This window comes from Molossus molossus, unplaced genomic scaffold (assembly GCF_014108415.1).
Source record: "Molossus molossus isolate mMolMol1 unplaced genomic scaffold, mMolMol1.p scaffold_m16_p_22, whole genome shotgun sequence".
NCBI lineage: Eukaryota > Metazoa > Chordata > Mammalia > Chiroptera > Molossidae > Molossus > Molossus molossus.
The window spans coordinates 24,741,510-24,765,631 of record NW_023425358.1 but is presented as its reverse complement, the minus strand read 5'-3'; the positions used below and the strand labels follow the sequence as shown (position 1 = coordinate 24,765,631).

Sequence of the window (24,122 nt, the reverse complement as noted above, 5' to 3'; positions counted from 1 at the left end):
TTTTTTCTATTTTTTTGTTCAGATAGAGTGTGGGAGGGAGAGAGAGAGAGAGAAACATCGACGTGAAAGGGACACGTCGAGTGGTTGCCACCCACATGACCCAACCAGGGCCAGGGACAAACTGCAACCGAGTTACGTGCCCTCAGCGGGAACTGAACCCGGGTCTCTCAGGACCGCAGGCCGACGCTCTAACCGCTGAGCCAAACCGGCCAGGGCTAAATGCACAATACTTTGTATTAAATTCTTTTTCTTTGCAAAATTGACTTCAGAAATAAGGAATTGCATGGGCACATTTGGTGGCAAAGGTAGAAAGGGCTTCTGGCTTACATTTAGGTGCCTGAAATATGCCGGCCCTGTGCTGGGCTCTCAGTGTTATTAAATCCTCACCACAGCATTGCAGATTGCTTTCGACTATCCCGTTTTGCAGATTAAAGGAACGGAGAATCAGAGAGGTGAAGTAGGTCATGAAGCCGTATTCAGTGCTGGGGTTTTGCACTGCTCACTGGCAAATTGCGTGGTTCTTTCTGTTGAGAAGTGGCAATGTGGTATTTTATACTCAGTCTGAGGATTTCTAGTAACTTTTGTCTTAAATTTCATTAGCAGTGAGTAGGGATGCTGGATAAAATATTAAAAAATATTAATATAATTGTTTTTATAAATAAAAAAAATCTGTGATATGCAAATTTAGCCTTTTCCTAGCTCTTCGAACACTTGATCTGTTTTGTCTTTTGATGTCTTTTGAACCTCTTGAGACTCATGGCCCTCAGCCTTGCGTACCCAGAAGACTGAGCTTGGATCAGTATTACATGTCATCATAGCATCACGAGATTTCGGAGTTGGAAAGAGCTTCAGAGAGGTGGTTAGCTTTCCCTCTGCCAGGAGGGAACGAAGCCCGCTCGGTGTGAGTGCCCCGCCCAGGACAGCGGTGGCCGGGCGAGGTGTCCGCGGCGGCGTGGCCCTGAGGCTCCCTTCTGCGGCTGGAAGCGAGGCTCCCGGAGGGGCTGCGGTTGCCTCACTGCTACGTTGGTTCCTGTGGCTTCTGCAGACTTCCCGGCCTGGTCACCTGCCTGGACAGTGTCTGACCTGGTGCCCCTTTTCTGCACGTTTTCAGAGCAATCTGCGAAGATGCAGAAAACGCTGAATTTGCTTCATTCCGTGAGGGTGGGGGTATCAAGGTATTTCCCCAAACTATCAAATTGACCCTATGCTGAACTGTGAAATGTTGGCATTTGTCGTTTTGATAGTTCTTGACTCAAAGTTCATCACAGGGAAAATAAACATCAGGCTGTTTATTCGGTAATATGTAAAGTGGCATGAAATCGGACTGGGTTGTTCTCCATCGGGAAAGAATGCAGTACGAGTGAGCTTAATCCCCGTTTGGCCAGGAACTTACTCACAGAGTCCAGGAATGCACCTGCCTGTGCACAGACTGAGGATTTAGATGTACTCCCCTCATCCCACCCTCACCCCTACGGTTCCCTATAGCTCTGTGACTCCAAGAGGTAGAAAATCAGTGAGAAAAATGGCTAATTAAAAAAAGTTTACTCCATGGGTCCCTTAACTTTTAGTCTTGAAACTCATTAATAGTCCTGCCGGTGTGGCTCAGCAGTTGAGTGTCGACCCATGCACCAGGAGGTCCCCAGTTCGATTCCCGGTCAGGACACATGCCCAGGTTGTGAGCCTGATCCCCAGTGGGGGGCGTGCAGGAGGCGGCCGATTGATGTCCTCTCTCATCGATGTTTCTCTCTCTCTCTCCCCCTCTCACTTCCTCTCTCTCTCTAAAATTAATAAAGGAAAAAAAGTTTAAAAATTTTTAATAAAAAACTCATTAATGATGCTGACAATATATAATAATCATAGCTAATAGTAACTATATAACTCATCAATAGTAATTTACATGGTGCACCACATAGCTTACAGGGCCCAGGACAAGATAAAAAGGACCCCTTGTTCAGGAATTACGAAGAGTTCTGATGTGGTGGAGTCAAGGTGCTGAACCAGCACTGCTCCCCGAGTGTGCGCCCCGGGGAGCTGCGCAGGCCGCACCCACGGGGCCATCCTGTCGTTTGGGAAGCGGCTGGCCTGCAGTGAGCCGTGCTAGGCAGGAGGGACAGCGGGGCAAACAGACCTGTCCTTGCCTGCGGGGAGTGTGCTACGTAGGTAACCATGAGATAGATGGTCCGTCGGTGAAGCCGGACGGGCCGGGAAGGGCAAGAACTGTGGGCTGTGGGAGGGTGTGCACCCCGGGCCTCACCTGGTCTGAGTCTCCCCCGTTGTTTTGAACTTGAACACGTTTCTGTGTACGCAGTGTGGCATTTCTTTCCTTTCCTTTCCAGCCATACATAGAAGAAATTTGTGAAAGTCTTCGAGGCAACATTTTCCAAAAATTTATGGAAAGGTATGACACTCACTTTCTCATAAAATTTTTTTTAAATTGAGATGCATTTGACCCATAACAGTATACTAGAATATTAGTATATATGTAAAATCTTGTACTGTGTAGGTGCACCCCATTTAACCCAGTAAATGCTGTCCTTAAGGTCTGCGTTCATTTGTTCAGTCCCCAGGTGTTTACTGACCAGGTGCTCTGTGGCAGGCTTTGCGTTAGCCCGGTTCCTTGATGCTTTACAGTTTTGATTTGCGTAGCTTCACGTCCCTTTGGCTTTTAGTTCTTTAGCTTCAAAATGGTCTAAAATTTAAATAGGCTAGGGAACCTCAAGACTAAAAGTATCTCATTGGGACACCATTACTAATGCAAGGGCAACTCTGTAATTTATCTAATTCACTTATTCGGACTTTGGAATCACGTGCCCTGAAGTGGGACAAGGCCGAGCTTGATTCTAGTAGAATTTGAAGGGTTTAGGCAAATTATGGCTGTGATCAGATATATCATGAACATGCCTCATACACATGTCCCTTTGGGCTACTCAAGCTACAGAGTAGCATGTGTCGTATAAAATTCTGAAACAGTTCAGTGACGTCTATGAAGCGTTCCGCTCGTGTGCTCTTGGGCACCTCCCGGTGTTAGCGTGTGATCGCGCGCCCTTGGAGTCGGGCTGCGTGAAGCCGAACCTCTGCGCACGCTGACCGCTCTTGTCGCGCACGGCCGGGCTCCCGGCGGCCTGACCCTGCGCCTGGGCCCCGGGCTGCCGGCTGCTGCGCTGTGATGGCCCTTTAAGGACCAGAGCTGCTGCTTCACAGTGTTTTCCCTCCACATGTTCAAGTGATTTTAAAAAGCAGACTGTGTCATGTTCTGCTGGAGCTCAAGAGAACCGTGTCCTGGAGCGGGTCAGTGCTTGGGAAACGAGACGCTTGCAAATGATGACACTTTCTGAGTGGGGAGCGGAAACTTGGCCCAAAAGTAGCAGCATGGAAGGGGGGGATGGGTTCACAACGAGGGGGGGGGGTTCTCAAATCTGACCTTCCCCAACTCTGGGTCAGCCAGCTTTCTGGGATCCTTGGGGGATAGGAGAGAGGGGGACGATGGTTTAAAGTGCCCGGGAACCAGTCCCTCGAACCCCGCGGGAAACGCAAGGGAAGCCCTCCGCGTGTGAGGTGGGACTTCGGAAAATTCTGGATCCCCTGGCATGTTTACTATTTCATGTAAACGGATTCCTTTTTAAAGTCCATTTGTTCATTTGTATGCTTTGCGGGTGCATTTTGTGCTAACACATTCTCAAGTTATCATTTTAAACATCCATCATCAGAGCGAGCATTTGGAGCTTGGGTTTGGAAAAGCATGGGCAGTCGGTGAACAGAACCCTGCAGCGCCCGCAGCCTCACCCTCCGAGGGCCTGGGGCGAAGGCCCGTCCGGCGGCCACACTGCAGTGCGGCAGTGCAGGGGCCGTCTCCAGCCCCGCGGGGACACAGGGCTGAGCTCCAGGCCGCCGAGTCCGGAGGGCGGCTTTCCCTTTGCTGGATGAGGCTCGTGAGCCGCGTTCAGTGAACTTTAACTGCTGAGCAGTCGAAAGCCCGAGTCGGGTTGGAGTTAAAAACACTTCCTCTTCCCACCCCCTCTCTTGGCCAGCAGGGCACTTCTGTCTCCCTGGCTGTGGACCCTCCCCAGCCGGTTTGCTGGTTTGTAAAATGTGCTAAAGCACCCTCCCCCGGTTACCAGTTCTGAACTCCAGGGGGAGAAGAGAGAGTTAGCCCGACACACCGCGTGAACTTCGCGACAACAGGCATGGATTTATAGAAGAGCACACCCCATGCGCTTTTTTGCCTTTTGCTCTCACCATACTTAAAAAAAAAAGCCGTTTGAAATCTCAAAATCTAATTTTATTTTACCAATGCCATAGAGACGTTAGGAGGATCAATGAAACACACCCAGTAAAAGTCATTTTCGAGTCATTGTAAAAGGATGCTCTGTAGTTACAAAGAGTTCTTCCGCTTTTGATGTTCAGTTTGAGTATTAGCCTCAGAAATGCTTTTGAAATGTTAGATGAAGCCCCCTTGCAGCGCTGTATTATAATGCCCATCAGACCTGTAACCTGCACTTCGTAGGCACACCCTCCCCTTGCTCCTTCCCTCTCTCACTACCTTCCTCCCCTCTTCCTTCCTCCCTTCCTTCCTCCTTCCTTCCTCCCTTCCTTCCTTCCTCCCTCCCTTCCTCCTTCCTTCCTTCCTTCCTTCCTTCCTTCCTTCCTTCCTTCCTTCCTTCCTTCCTTCCTTCTTCCTTCCTCCCTTCCTTCCTTTCTCCTTCCTTCCTTCCTTCCTTCCTTCCTTCCTTCCTTCCTTCCTTCCTTCCTTCCTTCTTCCCTCCCTCCCTCCCTCCCTCCCTCCCTCCCTCTCTCCCTCCTTCCTTCCTTCCTTCCTTCCTTCCTTCCTTCCTTCCTTCCTCCCCTCTTCCTTCCTCCTTCCTTCCTCCCCTCTTCCTTCCTTCCCTCTTCCTTCCTTCCAACAACCCTGAGTACTCTGCTCTTGTGTGTAGGAAATCATAGCTCGGGCCGGATGAAGCTCAGCAGTCAGCAGGAATGTTCTTTGCTTAGATAGGTTGCTCATTCGCACAAAAAAGTAATCCAAATAACGTGTTTCTGAAATAGATATTTTCCTCACTTCGAGGATGAACCCACCCATCAAGCAGTGGAGTGTGTTTGTCCCGAGGTCCTCTCCTGCACGGTCCCTGCCGTTGAGAGGCCTTCTGGGTTCAAACCCTGCCCCACCCACTCTCTCACTGTGTGCCCTGGGGCACGCCTTGCTCTCGGCTGTAAAATGGGTATCAACACAGTGCCTGCCCAGAGGGTTGTCGGCCGAGACAGCCTGCCTTCAGAGCCGGGCACATCGGAGTGTTTGCCACTCTCACAATCGTTTGTAGACGTGAGTTTGTGTCTCTGGCAATGAGACCGGTCTGGGTTACCATGAGCTGTGAGTGCAAAATACGCACCAGGGTTCAGACGCTTCATAGAAGGACGAGAATGTAGAATTTCTCTTCGATAATTTTATACCGACTCCGTGTCGGAATGATAACTATTGATGTACTGGGGTTAAGTCAAATACATTATTCAAGTTCAGTCACGAATGTGGCTTGTGCTTTCCTTTCGTCGACAGTGCCGATTCAGACAGGTGTCCCGTCTGACAGTTAAAGCCGTCGTGACGCCTCAGTTTGAATCGTGAAATAAAGCCCAGCGATGGATGCACTGTGACAGAATGTTTACGAGCCCTGATTCTGATTGAGAAGTACCATGAGTGGTGCGATTCTAGCCCGTCTTAGAACACTGTTCTCTCAATCCAGTCATTCGCTGTTTAACTTTCCAGTAATTATTTATATTCTTTTTTTTTAGTGACAAGTTCACTAGATTCTGTCAGTGGAAAAACGTAGAATTAAATATCCATGTGAGTATCATCTCTTTCATTCTTTCTTTTTGAAAATGAAAGCTCCCTCTGGCTTCCGTGAGAAAATGCTTGCTTCTGGAGTCTCCTCCCAAGGGGGACGCCCGTCCGCACAGATGTCCTTGCGGCTTCACGTAGGAAAAAGCCGCCCTCCCATCCCCCGCTGTAAACAAGTCGAATTTTAATTCTTTTTTTTTTTTCATATTCCTATAGGAATGTGGTTATTTATTTAAGAAAGGCTATTTTAAGCAGTAATTGGCCCTTTAACAGAAATAGTAGTGAAAATAGAAGTCTACTGACCGTGATCCCTGGGTGTCCTTGTCTTTCGCCACCCTGGTAAAGTTCCTTTTCTTTTCCTTATTGTTAGGAGTAATAAAAATGACGACACCCTTTTTAGACCAAAGTTCCATCTTTTTATTATCATCATCATCATTATTGTTATTGTGTTGTTGTTGTTGTTGTGGGTGCTGGAAGCAGCCCTCCAGTGCTGGCTACTTCCCAGCATGCATTTCCCTGGTGCCGCGCCCCCCGCTGGCCTGAGGTCGGGAATCGAGGATGGTCTTGATTCACCTCCTTGCCATCTCCTTCACGTTCTCCCTTCACAGAGGTTGCAATAGGGAAAAATAAATTGTCGACGGATTTTTATTTTGGAGCTTTTTACTTGAATGGTCCTATTGGACAAGGAGTTTCTTTTTACACCTCTCTTTCCCATCTCCTTTCCCGGCAGGGTTTAGAAGCGAGAGGCAGTCACACGTGTTTGAAAAGTCCCTTAGATCCTCCGTGTGCTCCTGCTCCTGCTGGCCTGGTGCCTTCCTGTCCCGTGTCCTCTCAGCATCCGACGTGAAGCTGTGGCCCGCTGCCCCTGCCTGGCTGCAGGCATGATGTTTTAGGGGCAGTGAGGGGAACTTTAAAAAAATATATGTTTTTATTTTTTTAGAGAGAGGAAGGGAGAGAGAGAGAGAGAAACATCCATCAGCTGCCTCCTGCACGCCCCCTACTGGGGATTGAGCCGACCATTGGGCATGCGTGCTGACTAGGAATCGAACTGAGACCTCTCAGTCCATGGGACGATGCTCAATCCACTGAGCCACACCGGCTAGGCTAGAGGAACTTTTAGGAATCTGACCCTTACTTTTTCAGGATGTGTACACTAGTAGGCACTTGGTATTGTCCGACAGCCTCCTGCCATGACCGGAGAATTGTCTGTCTGCCTTTGTGCCGTCTGATGCTATTAAAACTCTGTATGAAGCAGGGCATTACTGAGATATTGACAAAAGGAAAGTGCTTATGAATAAAGCCTCTTTATATACTTTGCTCACACTTAGTCTTGTTTCATGCTCACATGCCCAGCATGAGTCCTCTCTATTCACTGATGTTATCGATAAAAAATGCACGTGGTGCCCTGGCCAGTTTGGCTCGGCAGTTGGAGCATCGGCCTGCAGACCAGAGAGTCCCAGGTTCCGTTCACTCTAGGGGCGCGTCCCCCCCCAAAAATTGCACATGGCCAGCATCTGTTGGGTTTTCTGGTCATATGGCTCACTCTTAGGAAAACACAGATGGACTTGATATGGACTTAGTTTTCTACCATGACACTTCCTGGAATTGCTGAGTCGTTCCCAAACTTCAGGCTTCAGAGTAGCCGAAGTTGCTTTTCATTTTGACTAGAAATTTCACAATCGCTTGTCTTTAAGGGATGTGTCTTGCAGTCTAAGATTTATGAGATTGGAAAAGCAATCTAACTTGGCTCCCACTTTGTTATCTTCCTGTTTGCCTCCGTTTTGTGCCTTTTGGGGGTGGAGCAGGAGGAGGTTCTAGAAAGTCTTGCCACCTTGGGCAGCCCCTCAGTAAGCGTAGGAATCAGTCATGCACTGCCATTTTGATACCCTGTGTATCTTTTGCATGGAAGTAAATCTTTAAACATAATTTTTATACAGTTGTCTCTTTCCACTTTATTTTGAATTCACAGTTGACCATGAATGATTTCAGCGTCCACAGGATCATTGGACGGGGAGGCTTCGGAGAAGTATATGGTTGCAGGAAAGCAGACACTGGGAAAATGTAAGTTTCTGATGTTTATACGCTTCTCTGGGAATATTAAAAGGGTTTCATGCTCGCATCCAATGAGAATCCCGGCACAGACTTTTGGAAGCCCGTGATGTCGCTCCTGAAGTTGTTTACCTCAGAAAGAAATAGACGTTCTCCTCTAAACAACACAACCCACCCACGACTTAACATACGCCCTTCGGGGTGACCTAGCATTCCAGGAGACGTGGCTTCCACAGAGGAACAGCGGGGTGCTGAGGAGATGGGTGGATGACCTGCCGCGAGGGTCAAGGTCACGGCACTCCGCGCGCATCTCAGTCTCTCGTCTCCCGGGGGTGGATGGGAAGCGATGAAGTGCATGCGAGCTGCATGTCAGGGTCTGGAAAGTGAGCGGTGAGTTCTGAGGTGTAAGAAACTGTCTACTAATAAAAAGCAGTTTAAGTCAACATATTTCTGAAGGCAAGAGAATGGGAAAGGATGATTAGAAAGACCCAGACCTACAGGTCTGATTGAGTGGTGGGCACGTCAGAACAGTGGGCAGGGTGGGGTAGTCTGTGAGGCTGGTCATGAAGTCATCAGGTCAGTGTGAGAAGGAGTAATGAGTCTCTTCACTCAGGCCTGCCTCCCCTGGCTGCCCAGCATCACCTGTCGGGCTAGCGCTCAGCCCCTGCCTGAGTCCGTCCTGGTCCTGCAGTTGGCTTTTTTTTTATGATGTGGCGGCTGAAATTCACCCTCACTGATTTGTGCACATTGCTCTTCTTCCTGCTTTGGGACCCTGTACAGGGTGAACCCGGTGCCTGGCACCCAGGTGTCTGAAGTCCGGCATCGCTCTGAGACAGGATAGCGCAGGGGTCCAGAGTGTGGGTCCCCGGGGTCACACGGCTAGGTCAGACTCACTTCTCCGCTTTCTGGCTTGGGCCAAATTTGTGCCTCTCGAGCCTTCGCATCCTGGTTTGTAAAGTGGGGATAGAAAAAGCGCCTGCCTCATTGTGAGAATTCAGTCAGATGATACATTGTAAACACGGAGTCCTGTTATGAAAACAATTCTTCCCGTTCTGTATTCGCCCAGTGGACTGTTCGATCCTAAATGATATACTTGACTTGTCGCTTATTACGTTTTCCTAAATTTATTAGTTTTACTTCATCATTGCAGCTTGTCGAGGTATTTAGAATATCTCGTCTGTCACATGATGTTGTAGAAGTAAATGATATCGGCCTGTCTCTTCACACACACTGGTTATTCCACCTGACTCTCAACCTCTGACGTATAGTAGAATGTCCTTCCATTTAGGTTTGCCTGATGCTTTTCCCACAGTTGGGTTGGGGTTATGGAAGGAAGACCCCAGAGGTGAAATGCCATTCTCATCACATCATATCAAGGCTACCTGTTAAAGTGATGGATCACTGTTGACGTTGATCTTGAGCCCTTGACCGAGGTCATGTTGGTCAAACTTCACCGTGAGGTCACCCTCCCCCTTCTCCAGGCTGTGCTCTTGGAGGGAAGTCACTATGCACAGCCCACACCTGCGGAGCGGGGGGATGGGGTTGGGGGTTCTGCACCCCCCCCTGGAGGGAGTTGATTTTTTTTCTGAATACATGTAATACATTTTTTTGCATGACACTTGGGTTCTTTTAAATACTGCCCAAATCTTTAAGAACTTCCCCCAGTATAGTGTGTCTTGTTGAACTCAGTCTGGGTGTGTTTTCGTCGTTGATTTTTCAACGCTATTTCTGCTTCCAGGTATGCAATGAAATGCTTAGATAAGAAGAGGATCAAGATGAAACAGGGAGAAACATTAGCCTTAAATGAGCGGATTATGTTGTCACTTGTGAGTACAGGAGTAAGTATTCGATTTTGAGCATTGCTTTTTTTTTTTTTTTGTATTTGTTTGTTTGTTTTCTATCAGGACAGTTTATTTAAAATGCAGACATTTTCTGGTGAATCATGGGGCCAGCCAGTCCTTGGGTGGGTTAGAATTTGCAGCAGGGAATGGTAGCGCTGAGTTAATACAGTGTAGCTTTCAGACATCATCGCTGTTGAATGTGGGAGTTAGCAGAGTGCTGGCAACCACCAGGAACGCCCACTACTCCCTTTAGTGCTCAGTTATGATTAACTTCTTTGTGGAATACGGTTGGAGAGAAGGCAGGAAATAATCATAACAACAACAGCAAGAAATCACTTGGGTATAGTTAAGAACTAACTGCAAGACTGAGAAGGGCTAACCCAGAGAGGGAAAGTCAGAGAAAGTTGCTCCCATCCTTCAGCAATAGCGGCCGGGGTTTGTCAACTCTGAATCGTCCCTGCGGGGTTGTTCCCAGCCGGCGTTTCTGTGGAAGGTGACTGTACCTTCTCAGCGCCTGCCGTTTTCTACCTGCCGTGGCCCTTGGCCGTCATTTCCATTTCCAGGATTGGGGCCACCTGTTGGATGTTCTGTCTGTGTGTCAGGCGGCATGTCTGGCCCGGCACGTGGAGAAGCAGACTTGGACCAGGGTCTTCTCCCGAGAAACGGTGTCCCGTGCGGATTTCTTTTTCTGTTGTTGGTAGTACCCAGGATCGAAGCCTTGGCTTGTGGACAGATGTCTATAAAGATACATCCAGAAAAACTCACCGTCCCAGAAACCTGGGCAGGCCTGTGCCGGTAGGCCTGTCGTCCAGTGTTCGAGGCGGCCCGGGGTCTAGAAGGAACGGCATGGAATGAGCATGCAATGGCTGCTAGCTCACATGTGGATTTTAATTCAACACCAAGCCACGCCCTGGCTGGTGTGGCTCAGTTGGTTGGGCGTTGTCCCATGCAGCAAAAGGTCACCAATTTGATTCCCGGTCAAGAGCACATGCGTGGTTCCAGGTTTGATTCCTGGTTTGGTTCCTGGGAGACAACTGATTGATGTTTCTCCCTTACGTCAGCCTCTCTTTCTCTCTCTCTCATTTCCTCTCTCTCTCTAAAATCAATAAAAATAGATTTTAAAAATTAAAACCAAAAACACAAACCAGGAAGGTCTGTATGCAGCGATACGTGCCAAGTTTTAGTGATGCATCAAAGAATCCGTTCCGTCTGGTCAGCCAGGAGCCAGAGACCCAGGAGAGCCATCTCCTCACCCAAAGTCTCTGGCCTCCCTGGGTCGCCCCCAGGGTTCCTCCCATCCCCGCACGGGCTGCGTGTTTTTGGCTTGTCACCTGTGTTTGTCACATTGTGGTTCACGTTATTGTAACATTAGTTTTAATGGCTCTAGAAGGGATAGCTGCCGTTGAAGCAAAAGAATAGCACTGTTCAGCTCGACTCGACCAAATGAAAATGCCATCGCTGTAAAAAGTATGCACCCCTGGCTCCCAGCGCAGGGACGTGGAGAATTTTGAGCGAGCTCGCGCCGGGTGCACGACCGTTCGCAGCCGACTGGACCGGCACCGGCGGCTCCCTGCAGCGGAGGCAGCGCGGCGCCTGCGTCTAATTTCCGCCCAAAGTGCCTTTGTCTTGAATTTTGCACATGGATGTGCGCTGCCGGCGGAGCTCCAGTAGTTATGAACGTCTTAATTTTTAATGAGCTGTCTCAGAGCCTTGGATATTATTCTCAAGAAAGCCTATGGAAAACCATCATTGGTGTTGTAAAAATATCTGTAAAGTAATTTTCGTGCAGCAATTTTATATTGATTTTATTCAGCTGAAGGGGAATGTGGTTAATTAGTTGTATAGTTCCTCGCCAGTCTACCCCTAAGGGAACAAATTAAAAATTGGGGTTTTATTGGGCTACTGCTTTGAACTAATTTTGTTTATATTTTTATTCAAATATCAAAATTGTTTAGTTTTTTTTTTTGCATATAAACATACAATTTAACCAGAAGAGTTTTAGTAAAATTATTTGGCATTGTTTTTGCTCATCAGGGGCCACTGATTATAGGTTTTCAGTCATTTTCAAGTTGCCTCGTTAGGGTAAATTTTCAATCAGCCTTAATCAACATGATGTCCTAGGTGTTGGTATGATACTGAACTGCAGTCACTCATCATTCTTTTTTATTAGAAGTGGTTTTTTTTTCTTTTTCTTTTCAATCTCAAACGGAGTATTCCACCCCTCATCCCCCAAAGAGACAGTAGGACGACTGTCGCCACTTTGATTCTGTCATTCTCGCAGGGCAACAAGGGAGAGCATGTCCTAGAAGCAGGATAAGGTGTTCAGAGCTGGGAGAGTGGTCGGCACCTGCATTATGTAAGCCCCCTGGCGTTCATCCAACGGGGTCCTCATTCCTCCCCGGAAGCCTCGTTGAGGGCCTCGGTCAGGCCTTTGCTCCTTGCTTTTGTAGAGCTGCGTATAGAACGAGAGAAGGTGATAGTGTTCAGATGGTCTCAGGAATGTGCAGGAATCGGAACCTGTGGCAAGAGCTACGAGAGGCGGGTACACGGTGCTCAGAAGGCACCTGCCAGGGGGGAGAGGTTGCCAACGAGTGTTCCTGTGACGTCCTGTGTCTCTGGGCCTGAACATGGAGGGTTTGGGGACCTCAGAGAAGGCCACCTGGCTGGGGTCGGAGGTGGTGGGGTGAGCAGCACAAGATGAAGCTGCAGAGAGAGAAACAGACACAGGCCAGACCGGAGCAGACCACAAAGAGGTTTCTGGGCCAATACTGAGGCTTTTGAGAGATCTCGCCGCAGTTGGAAGCAACGCGTGTTAAGTGGGAAGATAAACTGGTAAGCCTGCAGTGACCGCGACGTGGAGAAACTTCTGAAAGAAGTACTCGCGGGCCATTTTATCCCAGCTGTATACAAAGCTGCTGCAAAGTGCAGGCTGTGTGCTCACCCCCAGCAGGAAGTCAAAGCCAGGCCTTCGCGGGGGAACTTTAAGGATCGGCCTCTGAAAATGCACGAGATGTATTGACCTTTGTTTGTAATCAAGGTGGAACATCTCAGCGGTCACTGTCTTTGGAACTGTTATCAACCCCGTTCGTTAAGTTGCTGCCTGTTTGTCCATCTTGGTCAGTATTCAGGTCTCCGTGTCTCAGAGTCAACGTGAGACTGTGGATCCGCCCGGCACCTGCGAGGGGGCATCAGGGAGGTCACTGCTGTGGGAAGCCGGCTCGCGGAAGCAGCCGGACATAGAAGAGCTCTGGACGGGGTCAGGAGGCTTGGGGTTCGCATGTTGGCCAGCTCCCAAATTTGTGACCTTAGACAAGTCATTTCCCTTGGGGGGGGGCTTTAGTTTCCTTGTCTTTAAAATAAAGAAGTTGAAGCAGGTAATTCTGTTTTTTTTAAAAGAGCCCTTTCTACTCAGATAGCCTAGGATTCTAAATCTACAGTGCATGACCCACCTTAATAAGGTCGTATCCTAAGTGTCCTGTCACCTTTGGGCGTTTCCTCAGCACTGTCATTAGAAGGATCAAGTACCATCGTGTTCAGAAATCCCGCTGGGCAGGGCCTACTTGTCCCCTTGGTGAAGTGAGTGCCGTTGGCCGGCTCAAGCAAGGGAAGACCCTGGCTTTGCTGAGTTCTGGGTCCACCCACTTCTGTGCTGTCCGGGTGAATCGTTCATCAGATCAGGAGCCAGAGCACGTGGGGAACCCCGTGCAGGAGGGAGCTGAGTGAGCCGCCTTCGGGGGGCTGTCGGAAAGGTCTGGCGGAACACAAGCTGGTTCCTAGTGGGACGGTGCACCCCCACCCCCAGAGGTCACATGGCTTTAACAAAAAAGTGATAGCATCTTTATTTTACCTATTTAAAGCAAAACAGATCTTGAAATCAGGAAACACCAACACCATCTCAACAATTCACTCTGTAATTCATTCTGAAATAATTTCCTCTAGATTTGTGGAGATTGGGTTCAAGTTCATGAATCTTTAGCGTATAGCAATGTGTGAGCTCAGACTTAATGGATGCCCTTAGTACAGAGGTTTGACCAGTGTGAACTCTTGTGACAGATTATTCTGCTGGAACTTAAATTTAGTAATTCTATTTTTTCTGTTTAAAAAGCGGATCTAGCCCTGGCTGTTTTTTATCCTTGGGTGAGGATAAAAAATAAAAGTGCATCTAGATAGTCTCTTCCGTTTTTATTTGAATTAGCTGAGTGGCAAGTATTCACTGTACATAGAGACTCTAAACAGACCGAGTTACAGACCGGGCACAGCACGGGCGAGTCTTCGCAAGGGAACCACGTGCACCCAGCGCCCAGATCACGAGACAGTCGCTAGTGTTCCAGAAGCCACCCTGTGCCCCTTCCAGCTGCCCACCCCACGCCCAGCTAGCCGCTGCCCAGATTTCCAGCACCACAATGTAGCTTTGCCTGTGTTTGAACTTTATATAGACGTTCTCTTTTGTGCGTGGCTCCTCTCACTCAGCGTTGCTGGGGACATGCCTCTGTGCCATCGCGCACGGCCGTCGCGCATTCCGTAGCTAAATACAGGGCTCAGCCAGCTATGTATAGCCCGTGGACCGAAGCTGGCTCGTGGCCTCTTTTTGTACAGCCCGTGAACTAAGAATGGCTTTGCTGTTTTTAAACGATTGTAAAGAAAATAAGCAAAGACTGGATGACAGAGATTGTATGGGGCCTGCAACGCCGGAAATGCTTACTGTCTAGCCTTTGTAGGAAAAGGTACCCTTTTGCTCTGGAATTCCATTGCATACATATGCCACAATTTAGGTATCCAGTCTCATGTGGTAGACATTTGGGTTATGTGCTGGTTCAGGCTATTTTGAATAGTTGTGAGGAACATCCCTGTGCAGTCCTCTGGGTGTATAAGTACAGATTCCGTGAGGTGTACGGATTCCCGTGAGGTGTATGGATTCCTATAAGGTGCACGGATTCCCGTGAGCGGTGCGGATGCCGTGAGCGATGCGGATGCCGTGAGTGGTGCGGATTCCCATGAGGTGTGCGAATCTTGTAGGGTGCGCAGTTTTCCCACGGGGTGTGCAGTTTCCCCACGGGGTGCGCAGATTACCGCGGGGTGCACAGATCCCGTGAGCTGGACAGATCCCGTGAGGTGTGCAGATCCCCGTGAGGTGTGCAGATCCCCGTGAGGTGTGCAGATCCCCGTGAGCTGTACAGATTCCCATGAGGTGTATAGATTTCATGGGGTGTACAGATTCCCTGGGGTGTACAGATTCCCATGAGGTGTACAGATTTCGTGGGGTGTACAGATTCCCTGGGGTGTACAGATTTCGTGGGCTGTATAGATTCCCATGAGGTATGCAGATTCCCATGAGGTGTACAGATTCCTATGAGGTGTACAGATTCCATGAAGTGTATAGATTCCGTGAGCTGTGCAGATTCCCGTGAGCTGTACAGATTTTGTGGGGTGTACAGATTCCCATGAGGTGTACAGATTTTGTGGGGTGTACAGATTCCCGTGGGGTGTACAGATTCCCATGAGGTGTACAGATTCCCGTGGGGTGTACAGATTCCGTGGGGTGTACAGATTCCCATGGGGTGTACAGATTCCCTAGGGTGTACAGATTCCCATGGGGTGTACAGATTCCCGTGAGGTGTACAGATTCCCGTGGGGTGTACAGATTCCGTGGGGTGTACAGATTCCCTGGGGTGTACAGATTCCCGTGAGGTGTACAGATTCCCGTGGGGTGTACAGATTCCGTGGGGTGTACAGATTCCCTGGGGTGTACAGATTCCCGTGGGGTGTACAGATTCCCGTGAGGTGTACAGATTCCGTGGGGTGTACAGATTCCCGTGGGGTGTACAGATTCCGTGGGGTGTACAGATTCCCTGGGTTGTACAGATTCCCTGGGGTGTACAGATTCCCTGGGGTGTACAGATTCCCGTGGGGTGTACAGATTCCTGTGAGGTGTACAGCCCAGAGCAGAAGTGCTGGGTCGCAGGGTTTGCAGGTGGTGCTCAGCTTCGGCAGACGCCACCTGACGGTTTGTGAAGTAGCTGCACTGTGGCACCCTCCTGGCAGCCGTGTGTAGGGCCTCCTCCGACTTCATACTTTCAGTATTGGCGTCTGCTTTTCTCTTGTTACTCCGCCCCGGAGGATCCTTTCCTGTTGATTTTTAGATAGAGTGGAAGTGAGAGAGGGGGGAGAGAGAGACATCGACATGATCTGCATTGGTTGCCTCCCGTGCGACCCTGACACTGGGGCCAGGGATCGAATCGCAATCCAGGTACGTGCCCTTGAACATGCCCTTGACTGGGAATGGAATCTGAGACCCTTTGGTCCTCAGGCTGATGCTCTAACCGCTGAGCCAAACCGGCCAGGGCTGTTGTCAGTCTTTTTAAGTCTAGCCAAGTCTTATGAGTTCCAGAGATGACATGTTGTGATTTTTAATTTGCATTTCCTTGGGGACCCCTGAGGTGCAGCACGTGCTCATAGGTGTGTGGATCCCTTGATAGCCTCTTCCGTGAAGGGCCCATTTCATCATTGTTGTTGTTGTTGTTATTTTTTGCCATTTCTCTATTGAGTTGATTGCTTTTTTCTTTGTTGACGTACAAGAAGAGTTATTTCTATATTCTAAGTGAGAGTCATTGCGTTTGTGGAGTGCAGGTATTTTTTCCACTCTGTGACTCCCCTTTTTACTTTCTTAATGGGGTCTTCTGTGGTCCAGTTTTTCCGGGTTTTATTGTTCGTGCTGTTTGTGTCCTGTGGAAGAAATCTTTACTTACCTAAGTTCATGAAGGTACTGTCTTTTGCTTTCGTCTAGAAGCTTTATTGTTTTACCGTTAGCTCTGTGTCTGCCTAGAGCGGGCTTCAGTGTGGGGTGCGGGAGAGCCGGCTGCTCACCTTGCGCTGAGCAGGAATCCAGCTGCCGCAGCACCGGTGAACAGGTCGCCTGCCTGCCTCCGCTGTCACGTGCTCCATGTCAGGATTCTCTGTGCTGTTCCACCGGCCCGCTGTCTGTCCTTGGGTTACTAGCACACTGTCTATTACTGTTACTTAAAAATAAGTCTTGATCTCTGGCACTGGGAGTTTTCCGGCTTTGTTTTCCTTCCAGAGTATATAAACTTTTCCTGGCTGTCAGCGTTACCATATACATTTCAGAATCAGCTTGTCAGTTTCCATTTTTAATTAAGATTGCTTGGGATTTTTATTTATTTTTATTTTTTTTAATGCTCACCTGAGGACATTTTTTTATTTTATTGTTCAGACAAAGTGGAAGAGAGAGAGAGAGAGAAACATCGATGCGAAAGGGACACGTCGAGTGGTTGCCACCTGCACGACCAACCAGGGCCCGGGACAAACTGCAACCGAGGTACATGCCCTTAGCGGGAACCGAACTGGGGTCTCTCGGGACCGCAGGCCGACACTCTAACCGCTGAGCCAAACCGGCCAGGGCTGCTTGGGATTTTTACATCAATTTGGGGGAAACCGACATTGTTACACCTGAGTTACGCAGTCTCTGACCCTGGTATGTTTTTTACTTTCAAAAGCTAATTTAATGTCACTGTTTTCCTCGGTGTTTCAAGGCAGTGATACAGATAACATTGATCCCCCGTGGTACGGTTGTTCCACTGCAGAATCGGAGAGGGAGATGGGTAGCTGGCCTGCCAGAGCCAAAATGCAGAGTAACGGAAAGACTAGCAAGGCCGCAGGTTTTCTCTAGCCTGAGTTTTTGGAAGAAGGCGTAGACAGAAGAGTCCCGACGGGTCTGGGTGGGAGGACCGTGGAGTTCGCCTGTGCCCCGTAGCAGTGTTGTGCAGGTCTGTTCCCTGTGACGAGTCAGCAGGCAGGGGTCTGCTCAGGGCGCAGGGCAGTGGCCTGGTGCAGAAACCTGGAGCTGAGGTTCCGTAGCAGATGTGCTTTTCAGGGAAGCCTTTGCTTTGCTTACGCATTTTTGTTTCTTCCCACCCTAGGATTGCCCTTTCATCGTCTGTATGACCTACGCCTTCCACACTCCAGACAAGCTCTGCTTCATCCTGGACCTGATGAACGGTGAGTCTGAGCACACCGACAGGCTCGGCCGTGATGTTACACCTGAGCAGAGGGATCTGGGCAGGCAGGCTGGCGGGGTCGTTCAGAGAATGAGTTTGCCCCTGAAGATGAGGGAACCCTTTCACTCTCCAGTCTTCAGTTAAAATTTATTTAAACTGTTTATTTAAACCACGGTTTCCCTCCGGCCATCCCAGACTTTCCCCAGGAGGGTGCATTTTCTAGAAAGGATTTTCATAAAATACTTACAGTGAGACTTGACTTTCTGGAATGCAGCTGGTCTAGATCTTTCAGTAGCTTGTTTCCTGCCCCTCAACTTTCAGGCATGAAGTGTCTCCTAAGAATATAGGTAAATGTATTTAAAAACCAGAAGGGGATTTTCGTCTAATTTTCTGTACCTGTAGCCAAGATCAACTGTCCACTGATCTTTTCAACTATGAATGAATGATGACCCTTAGAATGCCGAAAAAGCTTTGGCGAAAAAAAAAAAAGTTTGAATACTAGCAAGTGACATGGTGGAGACTGAAACTATTTTTAGTAACAAGAGCTGGAACAAAAAGGCATACAGTTAAACAAGTGAAGTACTTTTCTTGACGTGCGCGTGAAGTTTTATTATGTTTTGAGTGTTTGATTTAAGACTGGATCTGCCCAACCACACGAAGGAATTTCACTGACATAATCATGGACAAGAGAAGCCAGACACAGCAGCATGTATTCTACACGGTTCTGTTTATGTGATGGTCAGAACAGGCAACACCAGGCAGTGGTGAGAGAGGTCAGATAGGGTTCCCTTTGCCTGGCCTGGGGCTGGAGCCGTGGCACCCACTGGGGAGGGCACGCGGGAGCCTTTGGGATGCTGGGCTCTCCTACATCGGATGTGGTATCGGTGCGAGAAAGGGGGATACTTGTAAAAGCCAGGGCAGTAGTTGGACACAGTAACTTTTAGAGATCACTAGCAGCGTTTTCTTCCCTTTCAAGTTGATAAAAACATTCTCTTACCCTGTTGGTGGTATTTTCTGACTGTACCTGTAAGCCATGGGCTTCTTTGCCTTTGTCAGTGTTTTATTATGAAAAATTCCAAATGTATAGCAAAGTCGAAAGAACTTTTCTGGGGGCACCCAAATACCCCAACCTGGATTTTACCAGTGAAAATTTTACTGTATTTATTTGCAATAGTCAAGATATGGAAGCATCCCAAGTGTGTGTGGACGAATGGATAAAGAAGATATGGTACACACCCTGGCCCGTTTGGCTCAGTGGTTGGAGCGTTGGCCTGCGGTCCAGAGAGACCCAGGTTCGGTTCCCGCTAAGGGCACGTACCTCCGTTGCAGCTTGTCCCCGGCCCTGGTTGGTCGTGCGGGTGGCAGCCACTCGATGTGTCCCTTTCACGTCGATGTTTCTCTCTTTCTCCCTCCCACTCTACCTGAACAAAAAAATGGAAAAATGTCCTCAGGTGAGGATAAAAAAAAAAGAAGATGTGGTACATATGTACAATGGAATATTATTCAGCCACAAAAAAAGAATGAAGTCTCACCATTTGTGATAATATTGATGGATTTAAGGGCATTATAGTAACTGAAATAAGAAAAAGACAAATGCTGTGTGATTTCTCTTATGTGGAATCTATAAAACAGAAGAAACAAACAAAGCAGAAACTCTGGCCACCAGATGGGAGCAGAGTTGGAGGGATGGATGAAGACGGTGAAAGGATTAAAAAGTACAAATGGCCAGTTATAGAAACAGTCACCGAGATGCGAAGGCTGTCATGGGGAATATCATCAACAATATTGTCATAACTGAATGCTGTCAGATGGGTGCTAGATTTATCGGGGTGATCAGTGGTGTAAGGTATATAAATGTCTAACCACTCTGTCGTACACCTGAAGCTAATAGGATATTATATGTCAACTATAATTGAAAAACACATTTAAAACATTTTCCTGGGTTTGCTTTATGAACTGTCTATCAGTGTGACCAGTTTATTGATTTATTGTCCGCAGAGCCAGTTGCTAGGCCAGCTGCTGGATCACCACTTAGAGGCTGATTCAGCTGTTAGACTGGACTTAAGTCCTCCAAGCAGAAGAGCAAATCCCACCCTGCGGGTGTGTCTGGGAGCTGGGCTGCCATCTGGGAATGGTGACTCTGACATTGTCCCAGTCACCACTGCCCTGAAGTCGTCCCCGTGGCTGAGTTTCCTCTTCAGTGTTTGGAGCATTTTGTCAAACTGCAGAACTCAGAGATAGGCAGGTAGACAAAGCAGAGTTTTTCTGCTGCGTCCCAGCTCTTCAGGACAGTTTTCAAGTTAAATTTCGTGTCTCCGACTCCAGGGGGCGATCTGCACTATCACCTGTCGCAGCACGGCGTGTTCTCTGAGACGGAGATGCGCTTCTACGCCACGGAGATCATCCTGGGGCTGGAGCACATGCACACCCGCTCCGTCGTGTACCGAGACCTGAAGGTGAGGCCGCGGGGCGGGCTCCGGAGGCGGGGTGGTGCGAGGTGTGGGTCCCGCGCTCCCCATGCTCCCTTGTCTCTCGTCACACCCTGTGGCTTTCCTCGTCTTAGCCCCCAGGAAGCTGTCATCTGTGTGAGGTTGGTCTCTTCCAGACTCTCAACTCTATTCTCTGGCTCACGTCTGTCCCAGGGCTCCTGTCGCCTCGGTGCCCTGATTGTGCCTGGGGTGCAGCTCCTACGCTCCTTCAGAAATTTTAAGTGGTTAATTCATGGGAAGCGGGGTAGGAGTTTTACAGTGAACTGCAGTTCAGTTAGTACTCACTAAGCAACTGGTGGGCCCCGGCTCTGTGCTGGAACTGGAGCTATGCAGAGGTACCGAGCAGAGGACACAGGTGTCACAGGACACACCGGTGAGCCAAGGCCCGCTGGCCGGGTCACAGCTCGCGTGGGTGAGGCCGAGCGGCCTGCAGAACGTCCCCGAAGGCCGGTGCCGGAGCCTCGCCGAGACACCTCGGAGAAGTGGGTGTTTGGATCCCTGAACTCAGAACCCCAGCGTGCCGTGCTTGGGCTTCTCCTCTTTTCTTTAAAATCTCGCTGGCCTGTGGAAGCAAGTAAATTAAGAAAAATAAATAGTAAATAGAAAATAAAGGAACAAAGAGGAAAATCTCGCCATTTGCGACCACATGGAAAGATCCAGAGGGTATTCAGTGAAAGAAGTCAGACAGAGAAAGACAGATACAAAAGGATTTCACTTATATGTGGAATCTAAACACACAAACAGACAAAACAGATGAAGAAAGAAAACAAATGGACCCTCAGATGTAGCGAGCTAGCTGATGGCTGGCAGAATGGAGTAGGGGATTAAATAACAAACCAATTTTGAAAATCTCCCCAGAGCTGAAAAAGTAAAACAAGTCTCTTCTTAGTTTTCCTCGTCAGACCATGGTGCTTGGTCTTGGGTTCCGCCCAGATGAGGGGGGTGGGAGTTTGCCCAGTACGTCTGTGGGGACACTCATCCAGCCCACAGTTTGAAAGGGACCGTGACGCACTGTAGAAGTGATCCTGCAACTATAAAACGTGCAGATAGTGCCCTGGCCGATTTGGCTCAGTGGTTAGAGCATCGGCCCGCGGACCAATGAGTCGCGGGTTCGATTCTGGTCAAGGGCACGTACCTCGGTTGCGGTTCGTTCCCGGCCCTGGTTGAGTCTTGCGGGAGGCAACCAGTCAATGTGTGTCTCTCGATGTTTCTCTCCCTCCCTCCCTCCCACTCTATCTGAAAATAAAATAGAAAAATATCCTCTGGTGAGGATTAAAACAAAACAAAACAGAAGGTGCAGGTAGGGCTGAGAAAGTGATAGGAGAGAGTTCCCAGCAGGTGAGAGGATTCTAGGGGAGTTTGCCTCCACCTCAGACTCCTGCTTCAGTGAACCACAGGTAGCCAGCTGAGTGTATAAATTTGCTCTTCGTGTTTGTTTTTTAAATTGATTTTTTAGAGAGAGGAGGGAGGGAGAGACAGAGAGACACATTGATGTGAGAGAAAAACATCGACCGGTTGCCTTCCCAACGTGCCCTGGGCCAGGGATCAGTCCCACGACCTGGGCATGTGCCCTGACTAGGAATCGAACTCACCACCTTTTGGTGTATAGGACGACGCTCCAGCCAACTGAGCCACACAAGCCGGGGCAGGAGCAAACATGTTTTGATTTTCTTTTATAGTTACCTTCTAAAATCTAGAATATTTTATTTTTGAGCACATTTTTTCCTCCACAGAATACTTTGTACATTTTAAAACGTTCTCCAAAGTTTAAAGAATTATTCTCTTCACTTGCACATGAGCATAAAGAAGGAAAAAATGTATTTTTGTCCAATTAGAAACAATTAGACACTGGCTGGCAAATGATATTTTCTTTCCTCATGCGAGTTTTGCAGAAGAATAAAATGCACGCTGAAGGCCTATAAAGTACTATTGTAATGCATTTTAATTTGAATTTGTAACCGGTTTCTAATCGTCTTTATGCTGTGGTTTTGTTTTCTAAGCTATTTAGTAGGCAGTGGTATTATTTAATTTCTGTTCCAAGTTAATGCCAGTCACTCATGATTATTCATGCTCCATTTTTATAATAGCATGCCATTATTTTTATTTCAAGCAAAACAATAGTTGATCTCCAGCAGAAAAAAAAAAAATTAAGATGCCTGTAATTCAATGTATATTAGGGAGAGGAGCTTTGTTTTCCGTGATTATGCTGACTAAATCTAATCTTCATGGCTACATTTCATCAGCGTTGTGGTCAAAATTTTATTTGGTCATTTGGTGGATCATGCAGCAGTAAACAGAGATGACATTGACTGGGGCTGGTGTGGCCTATGGAATATTGGATTTCTTAGGTCGGTGCCGGTACCTCCTTGCAAGATTGCTTTCTGCTCCGTGGTCTCCTTCTCAGAAGTCGTTGTGGTTCCCAGAAGCCACGAAGCCGGTGGGCGCCCTGCCTTTGTCGAGAGGCGCTGTGCTGGCCGGGCCGCCCTCAGAAGAGCGAGCTTTTGAACCCTGACGAACTGCGTCTCCGCCTCCCCACTTCCCTGCCCGGGGTTCGTCTTCCAAGCGATGGAACCCTTCGTACCCGCCATGGCCACTCTTCCGCCGAGTTAACATGAAACATGTCCCTCCGGCTGTCATGCCCTACTTGGCTGTGATGATAGAAAGCTAGAATTTGTGTCCGGGAAGAAACTGATCAAATAATGCGCTACCGGGGGCTGCAGTTTCAGAGGCCGGCAGAGCCTCGGCGGCACTTGGGCAGCTCTCGAAGGTCCTCCTCTCTTTCCCTTTAGCCCGCAAATATCCTCCTGGATGAATACGGACACGTCAGGATATCCGACCTCGGTCTGGCCTGCGATTTCTCCAAAAAGAAGCCGCACGCGAGTGTGTGAGTAGTGCGTCGACTCTGTTCCCTGTCGTCTGTCCGCTGCAACCTGGTCGCTCGCTCAGGCCTGCCCTGGCCACGTGCCCTGCCCTGCCCCCACCCCGTTTTCTCTTGCCAGCAGCGGTTTTCAGTGTACGATGATGCCCAGCCAGGGAGGAGGAAGTAAGAGCTGTCTGCGCTCTCGCTCCCTGTCTGCGGAGTCTTGACGGCCCAGGGTCCCTGCACAGGGACGGGTGGCCTGTTGGAAGAGAGGCCTTGGCAGCAGACCCGAATCCATGCTGGCCGTGTGACCCTGTGTCAGTCATTTTACTTGTGGGACCCTTGGTACCGCCTATAAAGTAGAGGTAGTAGTAAGTCTCTGAAAGTCGTGAGAAGGAGAAACGGGAAAGTCCAGGTGGAAGGGCAGAGGCAGAACCCCCAAGGCCGGCCAGAGGCCAAGTTTCTCCACTGACTTCTTCCTTCCTTTTCAAAACAACTTTTTTTTTTTCCTGAAAAAAATTAGGACTATTTTTTAATTATAAAAACGACACCACCCATCTACTTGCAGTCCAAGCTTTTCAACGTGAGTCATGTTAGAGTTGAGTCTTACATCAGTCCCTGAGTGACCAGCACCTGACCCCTCAGCGGACCCTGCACTGCATCTGGCGGTGACCATGCTTGACCAGTGCACGTTGACACAGGCCCGAGGACTTCTCCGGACCTGGGCTTGTTAACACGGCAGCAGGAATGTCCCGGGGCTCTGCAGACACAGAATGGAATCGCGGGGGTTTTCATTCGTATTTCTTCATCAATTTATCTGGGTGGGAAACATGGCCAGGTGTGTAGTTTGTGGAAAAGCACATGACCTTTGCTTTGTTCTTTTCCTTTTAAACGTATCCTTCTTCTGAAATTACATTTTATTGTACCTCTTGAGCTAACACTCATCTCTGTGTTGAATGGTCATGAAGAAACCCCCAGGAGGCTGGTTTCATTCATCCGAGCGGAAAACAGAGCCCAGACCCTTCCGTGTGGCCCGGCAGTGAA

At 48.8% G+C, this 24,122-nt stretch overlaps 1 protein-coding gene across 2 annotated transcripts in view; it reads left to right on the top strand.

Annotated features, from left to right (window-relative positions):
* The window catches only part of GRK3 (G protein-coupled receptor kinase 3), a 108,763-nt gene that overhangs the window by 59,139 nt on the left and 25,502 nt on the right, over window positions 1-24,122 (top strand). For both annotated transcript variants that reach the window (XM_036276471.1, XM_036276470.1), the window contains 7 exons: window positions 2,337-2,398; window positions 5,782-5,833; window positions 7,797-7,888; window positions 9,615-9,714; window positions 17,652-17,730; window positions 20,055-20,185; window positions 23,008-23,102. In XM_036276471.1, the coding sequence (XP_036132364.1) occupies window positions 2,337-2,398; window positions 5,782-5,833; window positions 7,797-7,888; window positions 9,615-9,714; window positions 17,652-17,730; window positions 20,055-20,185; window positions 23,008-23,102 (611 nt within the window). The remainder of the gene's footprint in view (window positions 1-2,336; window positions 2,399-5,781; window positions 5,834-7,796; window positions 7,889-9,614; window positions 9,715-17,651; window positions 17,731-20,054; window positions 20,186-23,007; window positions 23,103-24,122) is intronic.